At 40.6% G+C, this 18530-nt stretch overlaps 1 protein-coding gene and 1 pseudogene across 1 annotated transcript; both read left to right on the top strand.

Annotated features, from left to right (window-relative positions):
- Positions 1-1483: 1483 nt before the first annotated feature.
- On the top strand, positions 1484-7749 carry LOC118565392 (proteasome subunit beta type-9-like). Its single transcript, XM_036145802.1, has 6 exons — positions 1484-1760; positions 1861-1928; positions 2035-2166; positions 5906-6035; positions 7244-7385; positions 7499-7749. The coding sequence occupies exons 1-6, from the start codon at positions 1710-1712 to the stop codon at positions 7624-7626; spliced, it is 651 nt and encodes a 216-aa protein (XP_036001695.1). The 5' UTR covers positions 1484-1709; the 3' UTR covers positions 7627-7749.
- Positions 7750-9406: 1657 nt separating this feature from the next.
- Positions 9407-18453, top strand: LOC118565389 (annotated as a pseudogene).
- The last annotated feature ends 77 nt before the right edge of the window (positions 18454-18530 follow it).

Below are 18530 nucleotides of genomic sequence, written 5' to 3'. Positions count from 1 at the left end.
TCTTCAGAAACAACTTAATTAGTTAAATAAAGTGCACCTGTGTTCAATCTAAATGTCACCTGATCTGCCAGCATAATCACACCCTTTCTGAAAGGTAACGCTAAAGGAGCTGCAGAGATTCACAGCAGAGACAGCAGCATCTGTCTATAGGATCTATGCCCCATAAGGATCACAAGCCGTACACTCCACAGAGCTGGGCCTTATGGAAGACTGGCCAGGAAAAAGAATCAAAGCATCTTGCTAAAGTGATACTCAAGCTGTTTAAGGAGAAAACATTTGCATTTGTTTGAATGGCCTTATCAAAAGTTCAGAGCTTGATCTGATTGAGAATGTGTGGTTAGACTTGAAGGTTGATGTTGATGGGTTTGAAGCCTTCAGCTGATCCAAATTGCTGCAGCAAGAGTTCTGATGAAAATCAACAAGGATTGTATTTCTCCTATTTCAGCTTCCCTTCATTGGTTTCCTTTTAAATGAACAATAGAGTTTAAAATGCAAAGCCATCAACAATGCAGACGACTGTCCACTGTGGCTCTACGCTCTTTCAGGAGGAGTGAATGCTGCTTGGAGAGACTTGATGCAACCTGTTGCGTTTCCTTAGAGAGGAAACTTTTTGACCAAAGGGCCCGGTGATGACATGTTGTGAACTGGCGCTATATAAATAAAATTGCAAGAAGGTTCTGGGTTTGAGTCCAACCCTGGGTCTTTCTGCATGGAGTTTGCATCTTTCCCTGTGCATGCGTGGGTTCTCTCCGGGTACTCTGACTTCCTCCCACAGTCCTAAAAACATGACTGTCAGGTTAATTGGCTTCTCTAAATTGTCCTTAGATGTGAGTGTGTGTGCGTGAATGGTTGTTTGTCCTGTCTGTCTATGTGTTGCCCTGCGACAGACTGGCGACCTGTCCAGGGTGTACACCGCATCTCGCCCAGTGAACGCTGGAGATAGGCACCAGCAACCCCCGCGACCCCATGAGAGAGAAAATGGATGGATGGATGGGTTAAAGCCATCCAACATGGAGGAGCCACACGAGTTTAGCCTCCAGGAATGGGCAGAAATCCCAGAGGCCAGGCAGGATGAGCTCATAGGGTCTGTAACGAAACCACTTGCAGCTGGATACCTATAAATTGTGCGTGTTCTGTAGATTAAACGGTAGGCTACAATCTGATACTGTAATATCAGGTTATAAGGCAACAATATATGTAAAATGACAACAAAGGTTGAATTCTTTAGCAAGTTACTGTATGTGTTTAAATATCCGAATTATCAATGTTAATAGAATGATGTCTGTGTATAGAGTTATGATATGATTCTTTTTTATAATAATGATAATGATAATAGTAATAATAATAATAAAAATGTTACAACAAAATACATATGACGTTTAAACGCTTATTTTCACAACGTGGTATACGTTTATTTTGTTTCAGTTGTAAAACAAAGTAAAGACAAACATTAAAACAAACGTGGAGCTGGCTGTGTGGTCAGACCTCTGTGGAGGAGGAAGAGTTTAGGTTTCATTTTCGGTTTGCGTCAGAAAAACATGGAGTCTGATATTTGAGTCTAGAGCTAGCTTCAGTCGCAAAAGGCTTAGATAAGCATTATTGAGCTTCATCTGAGTATTGAACCCCCTGAAACGTCCCTGCGCGTCGCTTTGCCTTCAGCTCCTGTCAGTTACCGGGTTTCACCGTCGCGTCGTTAAACCCAGTCTGCCATGTTGGGAGAAGCAGAGCCGCAATGGCTGACCGAGGAGGTGAAAACAGGAGTAAGTAAATCATTTTATATGTTTACGAAGACTTTCTGGGTCGTTAATTTGCGCAGCTTCCACGGTTGTTTCAATAAAGTCGTTTTAATCCTGTTTCTAGACAACTATAATTGCCATAGAGTTTAATGGAGGGGTCGTGTTGGGCTCTGACTCCAGAGTGTCTGCGGGGTGAGTTCCTCTGTGTGTGACTCTATTTAATTAAACCTGCGTGACCCAAGTTATAAATTACGATCCTACCTAAAACAATATTCTGAAATGTTTTGTGTCGAACCAGGCAGTCGGTGGTTAACAGGGTGATGAATAAATTGTCTCCACTCCATGATAAGATCTACTGCGCCCTGTCAGGATCTGCAGCAGACGCTCAGACCATCGCTGAGATGGTCAACTACCAGCTGGATGTGCACAGGTGAGACAGGGCCCTGCAACCTGCGGAGCTCCTTAGATCCTGCACAGAGTTGCTTAATAATTGTCCTTTTGATGAGAAACTGAGCAGGGTTTCTACATGTAAGTGATCACAAATACTAGTTTAAACTGTTTTATGCGTTTCCATGCAGTATTTGCATAGCAATTCCTGAATATAATGGAAATAGTAAAAATTTCTTCTTACCGAGTAATTTATTTTCCCGTTTTGATGAAAGTCTGATTTTCACCAAAATGCATTGTTGTAAAATTTAAACATTACAAAACTATCTGCTGTAGTGATAAAAAAAAATGTGTTTTATGATTTAGCTAGGGTAGTGGTTGCCTAGTGGTCAGAACAATGTACCTGGGTTCTGAGAAAGATGCAAGTATTTTGCCCTGCAGACTGCCACCATGGGTCCATGATCACAGGGGTTCTCAAACTTAGCAGCACTTAAATGCTAGATGTTTTATATATATATATATATATATATATATATATATATATATATATATATATATATACCTAATAGATATTTGGTGGAGATTAGATCCTAATTCTCCAAAGAGCCAAAGTCAATGTAACTGTACTTCCTGGTTTTAGTTGATTTGGCTTTTACCTTACTTGATGAAGTGGACGGTGTTAAATATTTCTCCATTGTGTCAACACCAACGCATCCTCAGCAGTGCCTCCTCAGGCCCGACAACGTGTTTCACGGACCCCCAACTCGTGCTCCGCGGACCCCGGGTGGTCCGGGGACCCCAATTTGAGGGCCGCTGCATTATCAAAACCCTTAGCCCCAAATGAAAACAGCCGCCCACTGCTCCCTACGGGATGGGTTAAATTAGGGCAGAACGATAATTCAATGACAATATATATCAATTGATAGACGTGTGGTGCAATAGAAACGAGGGTCAATTAGAAGTTCAATAAAACAGTTTTTTGCTGTTTGCATTGTACCCTATCAAGAAGGTACGGAGCCCCTAAAGGGACATGGAGGGGGAAAAAACTTTTGCGGGATCTCGCAATACTTTTTGCGTTTATTGATTTCTATTTTGGTATTGGCCTGATATGTAGACTTAGACTTAGACAACTTTATTAGTCGTTTTGTATGCACAGAGTGCATACAGAACGAACTTTTGTTGCATACAGCTTGTAAATTACAGTAAATTAAATTACAGTATAAGGTGCAGCAGTGATTTAAAAGTAAACAATTGAAATGTAAACAATGCAGGAGAAAGTCACAGTGTACAGGTGAGTATTTTTAAAACCATTTGTATGTGCAGAATGTATTGTGCAAAGGGCATTTTTGCAAGAATGCATTTAGAAACTAAGAGTTCGGCAGCATTTGTAATGCTAGATGGAGATGCAATGATGCAAAATGTGCAAATATGCGAATGTTGTGAAGAGTTTATAGTTTATAGTTCAGCAGTTCAACAGTTTGATGGCAGCAGGGAAAAAGCTTTTGAAGAACCTGGTGAACCTGCAGCGGATGCTGCAGAACCTCTTCCCAGAAGGCAGCAGGGAGAACAGTCCATGGTGGGGGTGTGAGGGGTCCCTGATGATGTTACGGGCTCGGGACACACAGCGAACAGATGAAATGTCTTTTATGGAGGGGAGAGGAGCCCCGATGATCTCTTCTGCTGTCCTCACCACTCTCCTCACATTCTTCCAGTCGGAGGCACTGCAGCCTCCACACCATACAGAGAGACAGCTGGTCAGAATACTCTCTATGGTGCTTCTGTAGAAGGTCGTGAGGATGGGCGAGGGCAGGTGGGCTCTCCTGATCCTCCGCAGGAAGTACAGTCGCTTTTGTGCCCTCTTCACCAGTGACGTGGTGTTCACAGACCAGCTGAGGTTGTCCGTGATGTGCACCCCCAGGAACTTGGTGCTGCTGACCACCTCGACAGCTGAGCTGTTGATGAGCAGAGGAGTGTGGTGCGGGTGGTTCTTCCTGAAGTCGATGATGATCTCCTTCGTCTTCTCCACGTTCAGGATCAGGCTGTTGTCTCTGCACCAGCTCACCAACTGCTCCACCTCCTCTCTGTAGTCCTGGTCGTTGTCGTCTCTGATCAGACCCACCACCGTTGTGTCGTCTGCAACTTTACGATGTGATTGGTGGTGAACCTGGGGACGCAGTCATGAGTCATCACGGTGAACAGCATGGGGCTCAGGACGCAGCCCTGAGGGAAGCCCGTGCTGAGGGTGATGAAATCAGAGGTGTTCTGACCGACCCGGACTGACTGAGGTCTGTTGGTGAGGAAGTCTAGCAGCCAGTGGCGAAGGGGTGTGCTGAAGCCCAGATGTTCCAGTCTTTCCACCAGATGCTGTGGGATGATGGTGTTAAACGCTGAACTGAAGTCCAGGAACAGCATCCGCACGTGCATGTTTTTCTCCTCCAGGTGTGTCAGGCTCAGGTGAAGAGCAGAGGAGATGGCGTCCTCAGTGGAGCGGTTCCGTCGGTAGGCAAACTGGAACTTTGAACTTAGATGTCTCACCTGCACGGCAGTTTTCGCGATTTCAGCCAAATCGGGGAAACAAGCACTGATGCGCATGACACGCCCAGAGCGCACTCCCCCTGCTGTTTGGGGGGGGGGGGGGGGGGGGGGGGGGGTTCAAAAAGTATTGCGAGATCTTGCAAAAGTCTTTTTTTTCCTCCATGTCCTTTTAGGGGCTGCTTAAGAAGGTTAATACCACAGTCACTACATCCTCCCAACCAATAATAAATGCCGGCCCAGGAACACTCCGTCACCAAGCTCCGCCCACTTCAAAGAGTTTAGAGAGCACTTGTTTAAAAAAAAACTTGCAGTATTAGTAAAAAGTTGGTTGAATAAGTGGATGAGTTTGAATTCAGTGTTCTTTATCTACAAATAGGTCATTAAACAACAGCATAAAATGGCCAGGGCTGCACTTAAAATGTATGTTTTGAATTTTTGGATAATTATTAATATTGAACAATATGATATCTATTTTATTGATTTGCTTTTTTCTATATCGTCCAGCCCTAGGTTAAATACAGAAGGCAAACTTCAATGGAATGTACAAGTGCATTGACAAATAAAGATTTATTCTAAAGGGGCCTAGTCACATAATATGGTTTTAAGAATTTATAATAATAGTACATTTTATTTGAAATTAAATCTAACCGGGAGCTGTTGTAGGACTGGGTGTTGTGATGAAATGAGGGGGTTTTGGAAATAATTCAAGTTGCTGAATTCTGAACCACTTGAAGCTTATGGAGGAATTTCTGATGGAATATAAAGAGAAGAGTTACTGTAGTCAATGAGGGTAGTGACAAGGGTATGGACAGGAATTTATGCAGAGGTCAGGGAAAGGGAGAGACGAAGAAGATTATTATTACGTAAATTAAATTATACAAACCGGGTGATGTTATTGATGTGAGAGGCCAGAAAGGTAAGAATGAAACCAGTCAAGGGGGGCAGGGGGGCAGGGTGTCAGTGATGCCAAATCAAAATGGTATGTGGAGGAGGATGGAGGGTGAATAAACATCACAAATTAAATGGCTGAATGTACATATGAACTAAAAAAATTATCAAATAATTTTAGAAGTAGAAAAAATTACTTAACTATGGATATATATTTTTCCTTTATTGTTTAAACAACAGAGTGAATCCCCTGGTGGAGACTAAATATTTATTAAGGAGACACAAAAAGAAACATTGTGAACATTCTGTTTTATCAACATTATAACCATATGTCTGAACAATATTTTGTCTTCTGCCAGCATGGAAATCGGAGAGGACCCACAGGTTCGTTCGGCTGCCACTCTTGTGAAGAACATCTCGTACAAATATAAGGAGGAGCTGTCGGCGCATCTCATTGTTGCAGGCTGGGACAGAAGAGAAGGAGGACAGGTTGGTGAAATTATGTTTGCTTGAGAAAATGCGTGAAAAGCTTAAAGGAGACGTCCAGTCAAAATCAGAATTCAAACTGCTGAAAGTACTTTAAATCTAAAATTATTACATACTGTTCAATAAATGATAAGCTTTTTTAATTAAGAGTAATTTTCATTTGAAGGTCCTTTTATGGGGGCCGCCATCTTGGTGAACAACAGTACTGCCTCCTCCCAGTTTGTGCCGTCACTGTGCGGGATCGGCTATAAAGCAAGTCCCAATGCCCTATCTGTCCCCTTGTAAATAAATACCCGTTTTCATGCCGAAATATTTTTTTAACCTCTTAAACAAAGATAGACATGGTGTTAAGCATTTAAATTTAAAATAATACAAATTTTACATTTCAGAGACATAAAAAGACAACGAATAAGCATTAAAGTACGGTTTATGGGTTGGGTTCTGCAATGTTATAAGATGAGTAAAAAACTCATCTTTAGAACCAATCTCTGCTCAAAATGGTGATCTGCACCGTCTAATCCACTTTCAGCAGTTATCACCAGTTATTGCAACCGTGAACTGCAGAAAATACAGGCAGATTGACTCTTTCTGAGTTTACTGTCAGGATGAGCTGCAGTGCGTTATGAAGTGGAGGGATATTTCGGCATCACTTAGTTTAGAGCCCAAACAATCGACTTCACTTTCAGAAACAAGCCCAAAAAAAAACTGCAACCCGTAACTCATGAAATTTACAAGCGACTTTAGAAAAAATAAGACCAAAGTTGCATAAAATAAGTGGGTTTCGCAACAGTGAGCATACTTTCTAAGTATGTCGTATCCCTTCACCACTCTGGTGGGGTACACAAATGTTCCGGCAAATTCTACATTGTGAAAAAGAAAAACATACCGAAAATCGTCGCTCTCATGTCATCTTGAAGACATTCTTTTTCCAAATGTTGGCTGCATATGACGTTGTTTCTCTATGGCCAGAAGCAAGATGGAAAATCCTCTCTCTTCAAGTTGGTAATCCAACAAAAGAACCCGGTATCATGAATGGGAAAGGTGAAAAAACTAATGTTTTTTCCACTTTTACCTGATGTATTGGAACATCCAACTGCCATAAAATAAAAATATAATTATCTTTGCTGAGTTGTACTCGATGTAAACAATGGCTCCTTGTATTACAGATATACCTACAGATCCTATTTGTTTTGTCTCCATCTCACCTGCAGGTTTTTGCTACCCTGAAAGGACTGCTGACCAGGCAGCCCTTTGCTGTAGGTGGCTCAGGTAGCTCCTATGTTTATGGATTTGTTGATGCTGAGTATCGCAAAGGAATGAATAAGAAGGACTGCCAGCAGTTTGTGGTCAACAGTAGGTGTTCTTATTTGGCATCTTTTGTGTTTAAAATAAGAAAACACAGATTTTTATGCATCATGTCACAGTGCAGGTTGTTAAACATTTTCTCACCTGTTCTTATTCTCCAGCCCTCTCTTTGGCCATGAACCGCGACGGCTCCAGCGGTGGTGTGGCCTACTTGGTGACCATTGATGAACATGGCACAGAGGAGGACGTCATTCTGGGAAATGACTTACCCACTTTTTTTGATCAGTGATATTTCTTTCATCCATCGGTTTGCATTACAGCACAGGTGTCAGCTCACCTGACTACTGGGCTGTACTGGGAACCAGTGTGCATTTATTGAAATCAAATAAATTGCTTTTTTTTCTAAATCTGACATGTGGAGTGTTTGAAATAAGTGTCAGGTATCATTTAGGCAACTTTGAATCTTCAGTAAAATGGATATAAAAAACAGAGTGATTTGTTAAAACGTTATTTACTGAGGAGGATTTGTCAGGAATAATGGTGAATACATTAACATAAATTCATTTAGGGACTCCTAATAGACACAGCATCATACTATATGCTTTATACTTTTGTAGTGTTGACACAATGGGAGAAAAGTCTCACAAAGGTGTTCTGAAATTAGGTTTAAGATTAGCAGCAACTAATTATACCTATTTACATATTTGAAATATTAAATTAAATAGTAAAGTTTTAGAGAAAGTTGTCCTTTCCCAGGTCAAGCCCTTTTTAGATGAGCAAAGTAGGTGGAGGTTTTTCAGTTTGGTTTTAAAACTCAGTAGAGTGTGTTTTAGTTACAGACACAACTTGGTTTTATTTGTACTGTATTAAAATGGTTTGGGTCTCATTTGTCAGACAGAACCAAGTCTGTAAAAATAGCAGATTTTGAATCCTCATCCACTCTTCTTTTTATGGGGGTTCCTCTGGGCCTCAATCCCCTGCTTTTTTCTCTTTACTTTCTTCCTTTGGGTTAAATACTAAGGAAATATGGAATCTCCTTTCATTTTTATGTTGATGACAGTCAGATATACGTACCACTTAAAAAAGAAGCCTTTGCGACCAAGCCCCTACTATTGTGTCTTGAAGACATTAAAGCGTTTATTCTTAAATGACAAGAAAACAAAGGCGATGGTGTTTAGTCCCACCAGCTCTAGTGAACCATCTGCTGTTGATTTGGGCCCCTTGACAACTTACTTAAAGCCGACCGTTTCTAACTTGGGTTTCAAAATAGACACTGATCTTAAACTAGGTCGCCAGGTTGGTTCAGTGGTCAAGTCCAGTTTTTATCACCTTAGGCAGCTGGCAAAGATAAAGCCAATTCTGTTAAAACTACATGTTGAAACAGTAATTCATGCCTTTACGTTGAAATCAGCCAGTCCTCCGTTAAGTCCTCCCTTTTTTTTTTTGTTTTGTGTGTGTTACAGCACTTTGTTGCTGCTGCTGCTATTGTGTTAAAGTGCTTTATAAATAGTAGTAGTGGTGCTAGATGTCTTGCACTTTTTGGACTTCATAAAGCACTATACGCTACATTCAGTCGTTCACTCACACGTTGATACTGGTGGACCAGCTGCTACAACTGACAGAAGAACAGCCAAACATTCTGTGCAACCAGGCCCTGTGGCCACCGGCGACTGGCAGGTGAAGTGTCTTATTTAAAGACACAACAACTGAGATGGTCAGAGCAGGGATTTAAACCGACAGGCAGCTGGTTACAGGACAAACTCCTGAGCTCCTCCACCACTGTCACCCAATTTAAATGTACTTGCTACCTTTCCACAATAGCTAATCTCAGACTTTTTCTGTTTTTGCAAGTTGACTTGATTAGTGTCCTGTTTACAATTTCATATCCAAAGCATTTCTTTATTCATTACATTTTTGTTGTCCTAAAATTATCAATTAGAGGAACATCAAGGTTGCCTTAAGGTAAGCCTATACAAAATCTAAGAACAGTTGTGATATTTTTGATGAAGTTATATCTATTTCCATTCATGGGGACATGTTCACTTTATTTAAAAAAATTGCAAATGTACAACTATATAAAATAGTTTGAAGTGATTGTTGGATATGAACGCAAAAAAAATGTTGACCAGTCCTGTTCTGCGCTTCAGGGAAAGCCCTTAATTTGCCAGAAAATGAAAGTGAAAGCAAAAACTATAACGCTTCCGTTTCAGCAGAGCAGGTCATATGAGGACTTCGGCTGCGTCTGAAACATGGCAGGAAAAGCCGTAACAACAATCTACAAAGTATTTGCTTTAATTGCAGCAGTTTTTGTCGACCTTTCTTTGTTTTACGCATCGGGGTTGGTTGTGTTTCACGGCGCTTTGGGACATTTTGCGCATCTGTGGATTTCTGCAGCTCTACGATGGTCCGGAGTGACTGTTGTAACTTTGCTGCTGCTGGGGGACCTGGAGCCGCTGCTGATCCGGTTTATAACAGCCTACAGCCTGCTTCCAGCGGTGTTTGGGACCGGAACCAGGGCTCTGTACCGGGAGGAGAGCCAATGCGGCCCGGCGGCGGATGTGCGCTGCTGGCTGATGTTCGCCGGAGCGTCGCTGGGAGCTGCGCTGTTCTGGGAGATCACCGTCCCGGACAGCGATGAGGAGGCTGGCAGCAAAGAACAGAAACAAAAGTCCAGGGTTCTGTTCATGAGGGTTCTGCACATGTATAAGCCTGATTATCCTCTGCTATTCGGAGGCGTTGTGTTCCTCTCATCAGCAGTTATCTGTAAGTAACCAGTATATAAGACGTTGCTTTAACTTAGCTAACGAGTGATGGGGAAAAAAACATCATTAATGAGTGTATGATGAAATTCTTAAGTCATAAAACAAAATGAAAGAAATCAACATACAGCCATTAAAGCTGCTAATGTGGTTTTAGGTGTAATTTACATGTTTTTTTTTATTCTCTTTTGTTGTTTTTTTTGCGGTGAAGATTTTATTATTTCTGTCAGTCTGCTGGATGATTTCTATATTAAACCCTAAATCTGTGTGTCTCCTCAGGTGAGATGTTCATCCCCTTTTACGTTGGCAGGGTCATTGATATCCTTGGCAGCCAATATCAACAAACTGAATTCCTCACAGCTCTCCTCTTCATGGGCCTGTACTCTGTGGGGAGGTATGAAGCAGGAAGTTGATCTTCCACAGAAATCCCACCTGCATTCTTGTGTTTTCAAACTTATTTTTCCTTTAACTTTGTAGTTCTGTCAGTGCTGGCTGCAGAGGGGGGCGTCTTGCTTTGTGCCATCAGTTCATTTACTTGCAGAATTAAAGTGAAGCTGTTTGAGGCTTTGACCAAACAGGAGATTGGATTCTTTGAAACTGTAAAGACAGGTAAGTGTTGGCCTAAATTGGAATAAAATAAAAATTACACAATAGCAGAACAACTAAAAAACATATATTTCTTATCAATGCAGGTGAGATCACATCCAGGTTGTCTAAAGACACCACTCTGACAGGAAGAACGGTGTGTCTGAATGTCAACGTGTTGCTGAGGACATTTATCAAGACAATGGGCATGATCTCCCTGATGATGAGTCTGTCCTGGAAGCTCACATTCCTTGTACTGATGGAAACACCCATTACCCGGGCTCATCCAGAACTTGTATGACACTCACTATCAGGTAACAATAGAGTAATGATTACAAGTACAAACCCAATATTCAAACCGGGCACAGAGTTACGTTTTAAAAGGTTTAGTGAAGGGGCTGAGTAGTAGCAGTTGAAGCAGGCAGGCAATAAGAACCAGACTGACCAGAGATTTCTGGCAGTGATGAAGGCAGTGGCTGACAGATGGCTGTTGGCTGAGGGGAGTGGATACTAATTAGTCCAGAAAAGTCCAAAACAAAGCAAACACAAACCTAAATTGTGACAAATAGGGGTTGAATGCATAAAATAGTACAGACAGATCCAATTTTACTCTATAGGTTAATATTAACCATAACACATTTTATTTATAGGCGCCTTTCTTGACACTCAAGGTTACCTTACATCAAACATAATAACAGATGTAATATAGAAAAAGGTTCATTTGAAATAAAGCCCAAGTACATAAATTAACTCAGGGAACAAGAAGTGCAATTAACAAAACTTACATTTGTCTTCTGTATTCTTCTATAAAATGGCTAACTTACCAGCTCAACATAAAAAATATTCAGCATTATCATGGTAATAAACAAACATTCCCAGCAATGCAGACCCCTTTCACAAATATGTTATCTGTATTAAGCAGGTGAGAGCGGAGCAATGAGGACAGGGACAACCGGATAAAGGCATCCCTTTACAGGTCCCCGGAACAACAAATACACAACAAAAGTTCTACCCTGACTTGAAGCCTAAATGTGATAATTAAACAAATAAATTTCTACATTGACCAAAAAGTATTACAGGGGGTGTCACCTAAATGTAGTAATCCCTTTCTTAGGGGTACCACATCTGGATCTTTTTTTAATTAAAGTAAATTAATTTATTAGATTTTTAACCAAATCAGCTAACAGCAAATATTAATTGATAGTTACCAAATTGTTATTGTTAGATATACATGAGAGGAGGATATGCTAATTTTACACTGTAAAAATAAAAGACAAGTCAGACAACAAACTGAGATGGCAGTATTGCCTGAAAAGGAGAGCAGATAGATAGAAAGTGAATACACTAGTACATCAAGTTTAATGAGAGCGCTAGACTTTTGATCAGGTATGTTTCAGGACAAAACTACACATCTGTGGCAGGTTTCCCGCTTACAATTATCTTTATACAACCAAAGATTTTGTCATATGTTAGGAATGAAACAGGGTATAGAGAGGTATTTACCCAAGTGAAGGTTATATTTTAACATATACTTGGTAAGGTTTTATTGTATCAAAGTCAAATCAGGTTATATAAATCTAAGCAAACCTTCAGGTTTTACAGAAATGTTCTGTTTTCCCTCTTTGACTTTCTTCCTCAGAGATTGTTTCAGGCGATGCAGGACTCGATGGCTCGAACAAATGACTCTGCAAATGAAGTTGTGTTTGGTATTCGTGTCGTGCGAAGTTTCAACACAGAAAAGCATGAAGCTGATCGCTATGATAAACGATTATTGGAAACTCACTCCCTAAAGATTCGACGGGACGCTGTGACAGCTATTTATCTGCTCGGACGGAGGGTAAGAGGTTTTTTAGTGTGTAGGTTTTTAAAAGTTTTAGAAAGTGCGAATTCTGTAAGTGAAGGTCACCTTATTTAATGTATGCTTGTCTGTAGTTGACAGGTTTGGGAATGCAGGTCTTCATTTTATACTATGGCAGACTTTTCATCAAAATGGGGCAGATGACCACTGGAAACCTGGTTTCCTTCATCATCTACCAGTCAGACCTTGGAGACAACATCAGGGTAGGTGTTGCATTGTACTGCTAGCTGACATGTTCGATTGGAAAGTATTAAAACATAATACTGATTTTTAGGCATAAATACACCCAACCAGAGATGGGGACTCGAGTGTGTGACTTGTACTTGAGTCGCACTTGTGTTGCATATTTAATGACTTCAGACTCGACTGAGACTCACGATTTCCGACTTGTGAACAATCTTTTATTTTAAATGTTTTTTGTTTTACTAAATTGACTAATCGCAGCTCGGCTTCTTTTCTTACCCGCACGCAGCAGAGGTAGAAAAACAGCAGAGGGGCTGTCAAACAGTCACGTAGCACAACGTAGCGTCACTGACGCAACGCAAAACATGTGCACGTGCAACCCATACATATATGGAGGGTATATGTATGGGTTGTAGCCAAAAGGTTCACAATAACCTTTGGCTACAAAATCTTTACACAAGGAGGGAATAAAAGAGCAGCAAACTGCAGCTTCTGTAGAAAAAAAATACACAATGCTGGGTCCACCACATCTAATTTTATCCGCCACCTGAAAACCCACCTGGACAGGTTGGTCACTAGGTTAGCATCTGTGCTACAAACAAGCTAAGCTATTGCTGCAATGTTTTTTTTCTGCTATTTATTTAGGGTTTTCTTTATTTCTTGTATTTGCTAACCTCATATCTTCTTATAAGAGGGCAGGATTGTGATTGATTTTTTTCACAGCCCTTACTTTCACTTAAAAATAAAAAAAGCAGACATTTACTGCTAAAACAAGAAAAAGTTGTAACCACAAATGTCAGTTAAAAACTGTAAGAAAATAGTTGTTTTGGAAAGAAAAAAAAATACAGATGCAAAATCTATCCGGAAAATAAATTGCGTGTGTGCTTTTGTTAATTGTATTTTTCATTTACCAGTTCAAGATAATGATCATTCCATAGATATAACATTGTGGCTTTCTATGGATTTAGCAAGTCTTATGATAGATCATTAGTACTATAAAGTCATTTGCATTTTGACTGCTTCACTCAAATACCCAGGACTTTACCCAAGACTAGGCCTGTCACAATTTTGCTGGATGATAATTTTTTCTAAAACGTATTGTGATAAATCATATTATTGTCATTTGAGGACCTTTTTCAGCTAATATGATAATACCATATTAATGCGAGTATATCCTGTTGGCCTACTGAGTCTGATAAATTAAGAAGGTGGCATTGTTTGGTTTAAATCCTAAAACTTCCATCCTGCAGCTGTCATGTTTGAGAGAAACATACAGTAACACGATGAGTAAAGTTCCCCTCTGGAATAAAACCTTGCAGCGTAATGAAACCTTTTTGCTATCCTGTCTCAGTGACGGAGATGAAAACACAAGGGGAAACAAGCAAGCATGCTTACACAAATGATTGCACTTATTTTGATTAATTAATGTGATTAGAATATATTGTGCGATTAATTGATTATTGCGACAGGCCTACTCAAGACTTCAGACTTGACTTGGACTTGCAAAAAATTACTTGTGAACATGTCTGCACCCAACAACACAACAAGTGTTTTATATTTTAAAATACAGTTTTGTATAATAACTACATGCCCTATAGACCAGTTAACGCGTGACGTCACGAGCTACATCCGCACTACATCCGGGTCCCGCGGGTAGGCAAAAACAGAACTGTTCTCGCCTACCACCACGACAAAACGGGTGATTTAGAACGTACTTTTAGTTCGTTTATTTTTGAAATCTAAACAATGCCTACGACTTGTTGTGCTCCCGGTTGCACACAGAGGCATTCCAAATCGTCGGATGTACGTTTCTTTCGTTTACCGAAGGACGAAGAAGGACGAAAGAAATGGATAATTTCAATGAAAAGGAGGCAGGCAGACAATCCCAATCGACTGTGGGAGCCATCATACCACGACAGAATTTGCAGTCTACACTTCATCTCCGGTAAATACAACTTAATTTTGCACTGGTCATTGTTCTACTTAAAAAATTATATAAATAAAAAATTAGGATATATACTTAAGTCGTAAGCGTTCGTTTCGTAATAATATACGTACATGTACAATGTATGCAAACCCTCTGGCGTCAGTCTGTGAAAAGGATTAATAAGACAAAAACACCAAAATAATCCTTAGTGAACAATGTTTTTTTTATTTTTAAAATTATTTGGCAGGTCTTCCTCTCTGCTGAGGCGCAGTCTATGTCCGACTCCACTTTCGTATGTTACACAAACATGTCTGAACATCCATCCATCCATCCATCCATCCATCCATCCATCCATTTTCTAACCCGCTTAATCCCTCATGGGGTCGCGGGGGTTGCTGGAGCCTTTTTCCCGATATAAAATAATTGTAGCCGTCCAGTGGTTTCATGGCTTTCATGCTCTCTCGTCTGTACTGGCCTGCGTGTTTATAAGGCAGCTGTATATGTCGCGGTACGGAACCCTTGGCCAGCATTTCACAGACTCGCTCCGTCCCTTCAGGCTTTTGCTGTGTGGATCTGGCAACCTGATACCATCAACCATCAACTTACTCTTAAAACGATCTTGTGATACGTTATCTAAAGAAGAAAAATACGTTGAGAACTCGTCGTTTCCTTTGTTTGCGTCCGCCATTGTGTTTGCCTTTTGCCTACCAGTCAAGTCCAGTTTCCCTTTACCATTTATTCTTTTTCCACACTTTATTTCTTTGTAATTATTGTGGCCTGTCAAATCTGCTGTCTGAATCTGATGCAGGCTTTTTTGTGAAACAAATTAACACTACAGGGCAACCAGACCCACCATGTTATTTGCCCAAGCTGTCAGGACAGGACTGTATTACCTACTTAAATAATTTTGGGTGGTCCAAACAACCGCATTAAAGCACATCTCACAGTGCTGCTATGGATCATTGCACAGCTCCCTGACACAAAAATTGTTATCTTCCAGACACTTACCTATATCTTTGGTGACATGCTGAACTCAGTGATGGCTGCTGGGAAAGTGTTTGAGTACATCGACCGAAAACCTAAGGTCAGCACCGACGGAAAACTCAAACCGGAGCAGCTGGAAGGACGTATCAGCTACTGTGGTCTGAACTTCGCCTATCCTTCAAACCCTGACAAAACTGTCCTGCAGGTGAGAAAAACATTTTTTAGGTTTAGTTTGAAGAAAACATGTGGCTTGACTAACACAGCCGATAAAAGAATGTGTATGCTTATGCAGTCTAGTTTGATTTTGAACATTTTAGTCATCCTGTGTAGTTCTGATGGTCTTTGCGTTCTCAGGACTTCAGCTTGGAGCTGAAGCCAGGTCAGGTGACGGCTCTGGTGGGTCCATCTGGAGAAGGAAAAAGCACCTGTGTGAGTCTCCTGCAGCGATTATATGAGCCTCAGCAAGGAGAAATCTTACTCGATGGGGAACCGCTGAAGTCCTATGACCATCATTTCTTCCACAAAAAGGTACTAGAAAAAAAACATTTTCTGACTGGTCTATTCCCACTCTCGTTATTTCTGTTTTAGAATATTTTAAATTCATATAACTGGAATAAACAAGTCTTACGTATTTTACTTGTCTATTTAAGCAGTATTAATTAATAAATCTAAAAATAATGCATCTAACAGATTGCAGTGGTGAGCCAGGAGCCTGTCCTCTTCTCTGGATCCATCAGAGACAACATCACCTACGGCTTCCCTGACTGCTCCATGGAGCAGATTGAGGAAGCGGCACGGAAAGCCAACGCCCACGACTTTATTAATCAGCTGGAGAAAGGCTACGACACGGGTAAACCGGTCTAACTTCATCCCTCAGTGTCTTTACATGGCTGAGTACAAGCACAATGATCTGCTACTATAAGAAAAAATTTGGAGGGGGGGGTAAACAAGATAATAAAATATTATGTTAAAGGTTTTTTTGCCTGTGAATAAAAGGTAAACAGTTTACACATAGATTGTGTATTTAGGGCTGTCATATTTGTCTTTCTGCATCTGTTTATTTTTTTGTGTTGCTTCCGTTACTCTCAGTTTTAATTTTATCTTATTGTTAATTTAACAGAGGTGGGGGAGAGTGGCGGCCAGCTATCCAAGAGTGAGAGGCAGCGGATCGGCATCGCTCGAGCTTTGGTCAGAGAGCCGAAAGTCATCATTCTGGATGAAATAACCAGCTTCTGGATGTTGAGAGTGAAAACAAGGTATGTGGGATTTGGGGTAAAGCCTCATTATCTACTTTTGTATTGATGTAAGCAGATGGAACCCTGTTTAACAGCATTTACAGAATATCCACCCACCCCACCATTTTCCACACCTGCGGGCTTAGTGGTGTGGCGGGAGTGGGGGAAAGTTATAGTATTTGATGAAGATACATTGACTAAATACAAGATTTTGTTTTTCAATAATTCTTTTGATTAAAAAAGGAAAACTAAAATCCAACACTAAAGAGCTTAAGTCACACATTGAGGACTGACCGTCTTCCATCAGGACTTTTTGCTGGGGACAGAATTATGGTTCCATCCATTATGGAAAACTATCCAGGTCCAGGGAAGCAAAGCAGCCCCGGATCATCACACTACCACCATGTTGAGATGTTCTTTGCTGATTTTCTGTCAGTTTTAACCAGATGTAACACGGAGCACACCTTCCAAAAGTCCTGCTATTGTCTTTTAGTCACAGAATATTGTCCCAAAGGTCTGGTAATGTAATTTTCAACTTTATTTGCAATTTGAGATGGGACTACATGGTATTTTTGCTTTTATTTTCTGTTGTTCTGATTTCTTGTAATTTCTGGATGAGTTGATAATTTTTTAAAGTTGGTAGGCTGCTCCAGGGGAAGGCATATAACCATGCATACCAACTTGTTTACACTGAGGGTTTTTTTTTAAGTATAATTATATATTAGCATTATAACTTTAAAGCTATGCAGTCATCAATCACAATAAAGGTGCCCCCTGTTTTTTTTATTATTATTCAGATTCAGATTCAGACTTACTTTAATGATCCCAGGGGGAATTAATATTTGTTAGCATGCTCCAGAATACACACATCGTTATATATATATTTACAACATTCCACACAATGTAATACCATGTCACAATAGTCATATCACTTCACCTTGGGATCCAAGTGAAGTGATAGTGACTTGTGCAAGAACAGTGCAGAGATGCATAAATGACAGTTACAGAGGGGGGGGTGTTAGGATAACTGAGTGAGGCGTTGTAGAGATTGATAGCCACAGGCAGGAATGATTTCCTGTGGCGCTCAGTGGTGCATCTGGGTAATCTGCCTTCTGTAAAGGAGCTCATCTGGGGTCTCTGCTGGTCAGTGTGTCATGGAGAGGGTGTGAAGATTTATTATTTGTTGATCATTTCTTTAACAAATGTGCTCTGGTATATTTCTTTGAGTTATTATGCTGCTTAGATATATACATATGACAAACCTATAATAAACTGTTTATTTTTATTATCGCATTACATAATTAAAGTATGTAAAGTCCCCTTTCTAATATGTGGTGGCTAAAACCAGACAAAATATGATACAGTTGATAATGAAGTTATACATTTGTCTTGTGCAGGTTCTTCAGTCCCTGGCCAGCTGCCCCAACCAGACCCTCCTGGTGATTGCTCACAGACTGAAGACCATTGAGAAGGCGGATCAGATCATCGTGGTTAGAGGAGGTCGAGTTGAGGGAGAAGGGGACTCACCAGGAGCTGATGGAGCAGCAGGGCATCTACCATAACTGATAACGAGCTGTTCGACTAGGCAAACCCACCACAGTCAACTACTGAAATGATTTCTACTGAACTGTGGCCCAAAATGTGATATTTTTGTACATAATA

The sequence above is a fragment of the Fundulus heteroclitus genome, chromosome 13 (assembly GCF_011125445.2).
Source record: "Fundulus heteroclitus isolate FHET01 chromosome 13, MU-UCD_Fhet_4.1, whole genome shotgun sequence".
NCBI classification, from domain to species: domain Eukaryota; kingdom Metazoa; phylum Chordata; class Actinopteri; order Cyprinodontiformes; family Fundulidae; genus Fundulus; species Fundulus heteroclitus.
Note: the sequence above shows the minus strand (reverse complement) of the source record. Positions and strands in the feature narration are given on the sequence as shown.

Coding starts and splice junctions, on each gene's coding strand:
- LOC118565392 (XM_036145802.1), top strand. CDS start 1,710: ATGTTGGGAGAAGCAGAGCCGCAATGGCTGACCGAGGAGGTGAAAACA. Junction 1,929..2,034: donor GACTCCAGAGTGTCTGCGGG/GTGAGTTCCTCT, acceptor GTGTCGAACCAG/GCAGTCGGTGGTTAACAGGG. Junction 7,386..7,498: donor CCAGCAGTTTGTGGTCAACA/GTAGGTGTTCTT, acceptor CTTATTCTCCAG/CCCTCTCTTTGGCCATGAAC.